This window comes from Corvus brachyrhynchos, unplaced genomic scaffold (genome assembly GCF_000691975.1).
Source record: "Corvus brachyrhynchos isolate BGI_N302 unplaced genomic scaffold, ASM69197v1 scaffold452, whole genome shotgun sequence".
In the NCBI taxonomy this organism is placed as follows: Eukaryota; Metazoa; Chordata; class Aves; order Passeriformes; family Corvidae; genus Corvus; species Corvus brachyrhynchos.
In genome coordinates, this window is record NW_008236764.1 from 88665 (window position 1) to 95087 (window position 6423).

A 6423-nucleotide genomic window follows, 5' to 3' on the forward strand; every position below is an offset into this window, starting at 1 on the left:
GTTTCCGGACCCCACGCGATGGCGTGGCGGGGAAGCGGGGCGTGGTGCGGGGTGGTTCGTCGGAGGGCAGCGACGCTTGTGCTGTGGAGGGTGTCCCCACGGACCCCGTGGGGTGTCTCGGGAGGGGTGGGCACGGGTTTGTGCCCGGCAAGGTGTGGGGTGACACCATGGAGGTGCGTGGGGACCAGCACTGGGTGGTGTGGGGGTGCCGGGGCTGGGGCGTAGGAGGACACCTCTGTCCCATGTCTCTGCCCCCCGGGAGGGAGCTTGCAGAGGGGCAGGGATGTGGGAGTGGTGATGCTGAACCCCAGGAAACTTGTGTCGTGTGTGAGCGGTGTGGGGCAGCGGGGACATCCGGCCCAGGAGGGCCATACTGACCCGCTTGTGTGAGCTGAACAGGGCTGGCCTGGGCTGGGCCTGGCCAGGACAAATTGTGCTGTGTTGGGTTGTGCTGTACTGAGCCGTGCTGTGCTGCACGAGGCAGCTGTGCCCTGTTGTACCGTACCAGTCTGTGCCATGCCGTGCCAGGCTGTGCCACTGTGCTGTGCCACTCTGTGCTGTGCCATACCAGGCTGTGTTGTACCAACCTGTGCTGTAATGGTGGGAGCTTCCAGGCTGTTCAAGAGTGAGGTACTTTCTCAGACAGCTTGAGTGGGGGGAGCTCTGTCCCCCACCCCAAACCATGATCCCCTCTTAAGGTGGTTGTGTTACCCCAGGGAACCCATGGAGCTGGTGGCAGGGGCCTGAGCCTGGCCGGAATGCCACGGAAAAAGCGTGGCAGGGATGCCAGGGCGGATGGTGGGGATGCAACCTGGGCTTCCCGTGGGGCTGTGAAAGGGATGATGGTTGCCTGTGCCCCATGTCCCTGCCACATGTGCCTTATCTGTGCTGAGTCACCGTGGCAGTGCAGAGTAGCACCCTGTCCCCAGGGACCGTGTCATGCCAGGGTCACTGAGCTGGCCCTGCATCGCCTACCATCTAACTGGTGACCTCGGTTTCGGGACCGTGCAGTGCCATGGACCGAGGAGGGTTCAGCTGCCTGCTTCCCTGGGTGTGGCAGCTGCTGGGACCCGTCAGGCTGGTTCCTTCCCTGTGCCCAAGGCTACCCCAATGGGGTGGGAACAGGAGGGTCTGGAGCAGTCACAAGGTGGCGGTCATGGGCACAGGGTAGGACCGCGCTGATGATCCTGTGCCAGTCAGATACACCCCACTTTCTCCAGACATCTAGGTTCCTTCCTGGGGACTCCAGTCCCCCTGTAACTTCGGTGTCAGTCACAGAGGCTTTCATAGGGTCAAGGTCCTGTTTTGGGCCATTCCCTGGCTGCACAGATGAGGCGATACCAGGGGGGTACCGTGTGCTTTCTGGGAAACCACAACGTGGAGAAAGTGAACTTCCTATCCATGTGGTCACTGCCATGCCAGTTATTTATTTTTGGTGCTGTCGTCATTGCAAGAATGAAGGGCAGCGTGACTGTGGCAGCTCTGCCGTGGCTGGGACAGTTGGATGGAAGGAGGAATGGAGGCACAGACACGGAACTGCTCCCCCCAGCCCGGCATGACTGGTATGGGTGTGCCCCCAGAATCGCTGCCTGTCCAGCCCGGCTGCGGGAAGCACTGGCGTCACACAGGAGGAAGTGCCCAATCCCCTCCCAGCCTGGTCCTGGCAAGGATCAGATCTTGGTTCCTTCCCTGGGATGGTCCCAAGATCACATCACTGCTGCAGGCAGGAGGATTGTGGGGGGTCCTGGCGCCTGCCTGGGGTCTGGGGTGCCAGTGCTGAGGGGGTGGGAGGTGCGTAAAGGCCTGGCACTGTCTGCTGGCAGCGCTGTTGTTTTCCTGGCCTTGGAGATCCTGCTTTCCTTCTCCTCCTCCTGCAGCTGGCCCTGAGCCCGGGCTGCCTGCTCACAGCTGCCGGGGGTTCTGTGAGGGGGCCTGCTGTGGCCGAGGAGGGGAGCTCAGCCCCAGGGGGGTCTCAACTCCACTCCCCGAGGAAGAGTCCATCTCCTGTAGAGGTGACGTGGGTGTCACTTCGCCTTATTACTCCCTGAGGGGACTCAGGAGTTCTAGAGCCCCTGTGTGACCCATGCATCTGTTGGGTGGGGAACACCCTCGAAATGGAGGGGGGGGGAGTGGGATCTGTGTGATTGTGATGAGGATCAGACCCTGTGTTTCCATCCCAGGAAGTCAGCAGGGTGATACCATTTGTCCTCAGTGTGGTGCTACCCGGAGACACAGACCAGCCAGGGGTGCTGCTTCCCTGGCAGTGTCAGGGTGGGCTTCAAAGACCGGAGAGGTCAGATCTCTTCTGAAAAGGTCACGTCCCTGACGCAGCTTGAGTCAGCGCGTGGCTGTGCCCTGCCCGCGGCTGACCACTGACGCGGGTGCTGGGGACTCAAGGCACAGGAATGCAGGTGGCCCCAAACAAGGGACAGTGGGGACATCCCTTGTCTCTCAATGACCTGCTGGCATTGAGGCCAACTCGTCCTTACTAATTAGGAGCCACTATTAAAGTGGGAGGGGGAGGTTTTGTGGCTGCACAATCCCCTTTGTCACTGTACCCGTGGCTCCACTCGCCAAGAACAGGTCCTGCCCGGGGATCTGTGCTGAAGCCCCACGTCTTCTGTCCCCTCCAGGTGCCCGTGGGAGACGCAGGGAACCGGCATGTCGCAGCCCAGCGCACCGCCACCCTATGATGACAAGAACCCACTCTACCCACCACCCCCAGGGGGGTACCCCCAGCCCCCCCACTATGCTGGGGGGTACCCGCAGCCTGGGAGATACCCTGCAGGGGCGGGGTACGCACAGCCAGGGGGGTACCCTGCATCAGGGGGGTACCCCGCATCAGGGGGGTACTCTCATCCGGGCATGGCCATGCCCACCATGCCTATGCGGTTTGGTAAGTGGGACACCTTGGTTTATTTGGGAGAGGGCACTAGAAGCAGGGGTGCTGTTAGGGGCTGCATGGCTGACCCTGGTGCTGAGGGGTGTCCACTATCACAGGAGACAACGGATTTGGGGATGGCTCCGCCTTCCAATCAGTTGACTGGGACGATAGGAAAGTCCGTCACACCTTCATCCGCAAGGTGAGTCCCAAGGAGCCAGGGGCACCTGTTAGGGTGGGGGGCCAAGTGCTGACTCCCCTGTCTTTTGCAGGTCTATGCCATCATCTCCCTGCAGCTCCTGGTGACAGTGGGAATCATCTCTGTGTTCACCTTTGTGTGAGTAGAGGGTTCTTCCTTACCCTTGTTGTGAAAAAGAGGGCAGCTTGAGTTCTTTGGGGGGATGTTCAGAGGGGACAGCAGGTGCTGTCTCCTCTCCCTCACACTTGTCCCTCCTGTCCCACAGCCACCCTGTCCGCTCCTTTGTCCAGAGGAATGTCGCCATCTACTACGCCTCATAGTGAGTAGGGGTTCTGCTGGCTCGCGTGCCCCCAGCTCGTACCCCCACATCCGCAGTCTCCCAGCCCAGGGGCTGATCCTGGTAGGGGGTTGTGGGGCTGACACTCGCTGTCTCTCCTTGCAGTGCTGTGTTCCTGGTGACCTACCTGGTGCTGGCCTGCTGCCAGGGTCCCCGGTGAGTCTCTGGGACGTGCAGAATGGGGTGCATGGGTATGGGGGGGGTGTCTCCAGAGCATCAAGATGGGTTCATGCCTGGGGCTGCCCCTGGGTGATGGGGACCAGGGGGATGCGACATGGTTGCTGTCACTAGCTCACCTCTCTCCTGTTTCGTCCTCAGGAGACGCTTCCCCTGGAATATTATCCTGCTGAGCATCTTTGTGAGTGGGCTGGGACTGGCGAGGGGTCCTGGTGGTGCCCCTGTGGCACCCCAGCTCCCCAGGTGGGCTGGGAGGGATAGGAGGACATGTGGGCAGGCGGACAGCCCACTGAGCTCACCCTTCTCTCCCACAGACACTGGCCATGGGGCTGATGACAGGCACGATTGCCAGGTACGCCCGGGGGACCCTGTGGTGATAGGATCCGGGGTCCCTCTTGTCCTCCACAATGCAGCCAGCTCAAGTGAGAGGCTGCCAGGAGCCAGGGGATGCTCCAGTCCCTTGGGGTCAGGGACTGCAGGGTTCCTGTCCAGGACTGGGGCTGTGGGGGAGGGTCACCAACACCCTTGTGGCAGGGGGATGCTGAAGTGTGAGGTGACTTTGTTGTTGCTTCTCTCTGTAGCATGTACCAGACAAAAGCTGTCCTGATTGCCATGCTCATCACCGCCATTGTGGCCATTGTTGTGACCATCTTCTGCTTCCAGACCAAGGCAAGGAGAGGGACACACCCTGCCCTGCCCTCTGTGGGCCAGGTGTGGGGACACCCTGGGCTCTCCTGTGACAACTGTGTGTGTGTCCCCATCAGGTTGATTTTACGTCGTGTCCGGGGCTATTCTGCGTGCTGGGCATTGTGGTCATGGTGACCGGGATCATCACTGCCATCGTCCTCTCCTTCAAATATGTGAGTGGGCAGGACAGAGGGGTGGTGGGGTGGCATGGGTGTTCCTGGTTGGGTATCCCCAGGGCTGGTGCAGGCAGGGGGTTTGGGTGGTCCCCTTGCTGGGAAGCAGGGTGTGGTTTGAGCCACGGAAGGCAGCTTGCCCACAGGGAGAGGGTGCGTCGGCATCAGAAGCAGCTCCTCAGGAGCAGGGTGTGGGCAGGACCTGCCCTGCCTTGCCTGCTGCCTGCCAGCACCCCGGCTCACCCTGCCTGTGTCCCCTTCCCGCACAGGTCCCCTGGCTCCACATGCTGTACGCAGCCATTGGGGCCATCGCGTTCACACTGGTGAGTTGACAGCTGGAGCGGGCAGAGGGTGTCGGGCAGGGGCTGGGGAGGGAGGAATTCCTCCTTGGTCCTTGCTTGATGCTCTCTGTCCCCGCAGTTCCTTGCCTATGACACCCAACTTGTGCTGGGGAACAGGAAGAACACACTGAGCCCCGAGGAGTATGTCTACGGTGCCCTCACCATCTACACTGACATCATCTACATCTTCACCTTCATCCTGCAGATAGTAGGCCGGGATTAGCCCTGGGACCCCTCCTGTCCCTCTCCGGCTGCCCCTCACCCCTCATCTGGTCTCTGTACAGGATAGTCCGCTTACTGTGACTCCTAATGCTTTGGCATTCCTACCTGTAGGCTGCTAAGGAAAGGGCTTCCCTTGATCATCCCCCAACAAGCCTTTGAGGGCAGTGGGGGGGACTGGCTGCCAGCGTTTAGGCAGTTTAGCCTGGCTTTGGCACCGCTTACCAAGGCTGTGCCAATGGCGTTGGGCTGGCAGCGGAATGTCACAGCCCTGCCTGGGCACAGGGAGCTGGCAGCGACTGCTGGGATCATGTTGGGATTTTTTGGCAGAGAACAGTTGGTGTCGTTCATTCTGTGCCTTAAATGTGGCTCTGGCCATGCCCCCTCCCTGAGCTGTGGCTGTGCCCGGTGTGGGCAGGGGGCAGCTGGGACCTCCGTGGCAGAGCTCACATTGCAGAGGCCCTGCAGCCACGGATGTGGGCTAAGTTGCACTTGCTAAATAAAACACTTCAGTTTTCCAGATGGTCCCAGTCTTACTGGTATGGCAACTCCCTAAAAAATCCTGTGGGCAGCCTCAGCGGGGGCTGCGGCCTGGGGCAGCACAAACACTGCTTTGGGATGGGAAAACCAAGGTCAGACTGCTCCAGGCCTGGCCTCCCTCCCCTGCCTGTCACCCCTGGCCCTGTGGGCAGAAGCCCTGCCGCAGAACAACTGGGGCCCCTGCTGGTGAGGCAGGCAGAACCTTAGGCCGAGCATTGAGGGAGCAACCACTGCAGCACTGAGCTGTTTCACTTTATTTGTCCCTATTCAGCTCCACAATCACTTCATGGTCTGGACAGGCAGGGCAGATGCCACTGTCATGTGTTCCATGGGGCTGGCGTCCCCTTGGCCAGCTCCTCCAGTGTGCCACAGTGACAGCCTGGGGATGGGGGGCAGCTTGGCTATGCCCCCCTGACCACCCTGCTGTATCGCTCCGACTCATACTCGCCCTGGTTGGCTTCCATCATCGTTCGGCGGATTTTGAGCTGCTCAAGGCGGTTTTTGTCCACTTGCCGTTTGACCAGGAGGAAGAGGATGATGCCGGAAGGCAATCCAATGGCCCTGGAGGACAGCCAGCAGTCAAGGAGATGGAGAGAGTTGGTGGGGAAACAAGGGCACTGTGCCACTCCAGGGCTCCATGGACAGTGCCCTGCTCAGTACTACAGCCCCCCCAAGCCCCCTGTTCCACCCCAGAGCCCCACAGAGCAGTGCAGCCTCCCAGTACCGACCCTCTCCCACCACCAGAGCCACTCACCAGGCCACCCCCACTGGCTTCATCGGGTTCTTGCCCTTCTTGCGCGTGGGGATGTACTCCACCCCCTCGGGGAGCCCCCCGCTGCCAGGCTCCTGACTGGCCCGTTGTCCCGCTG

General features: G+C 61.0%; 1 protein-coding gene across 1 annotated transcript; it reads left to right on the plus strand.

The window, feature by feature from the left end:
* Positions 1–2603: 2603 nt before the first annotated feature.
* Positions 2604–5536, plus strand: TMBIM1 (transmembrane BAX inhibitor motif containing 1). Its single transcript, XM_008644840.2, has 11 exons — positions 2604–2896; positions 3001–3083; positions 3154–3218; positions 3346–3399; positions 3523–3573; positions 3736–3775; positions 3909–3946; positions 4176–4263; positions 4359–4454; positions 4724–4777; positions 4875–5536. Exons 1-11 carry the CDS (start codon positions 2662–2664, stop codon positions 5016–5018), a joined length of 948 nt encoding a protein of 315 aa, XP_008643062.1. The 5' UTR covers positions 2604–2661; the 3' UTR covers positions 5019–5536.
* The last annotated feature ends 887 nt before the right edge of the window (positions 5537–6423 follow it).

Excerpts from the sequence above, each read along its gene's own strand:
- TMBIM1 (XM_008644840.2), top strand. The coding sequence starts at position 2,662 with ATGTCGCAGCCCAGCGCACCGCCACCCTATGATGACAAGAACCCACTC. Across the intron at positions 3,400-3,522 it reads GCCATCTACTACGCCTCATA|TGCTGTGTTCCTGGTGACCT; the intron begins GTGAGTAGGGGT and ends CTCTCCTTGCAG. Across the intron at positions 3,574-3,735 it reads GCCTGCTGCCAGGGTCCCCG|GAGACGCTTCCCCTGGAATA; the intron begins GTGAGTCTCTGG and ends TTTCGTCCTCAG.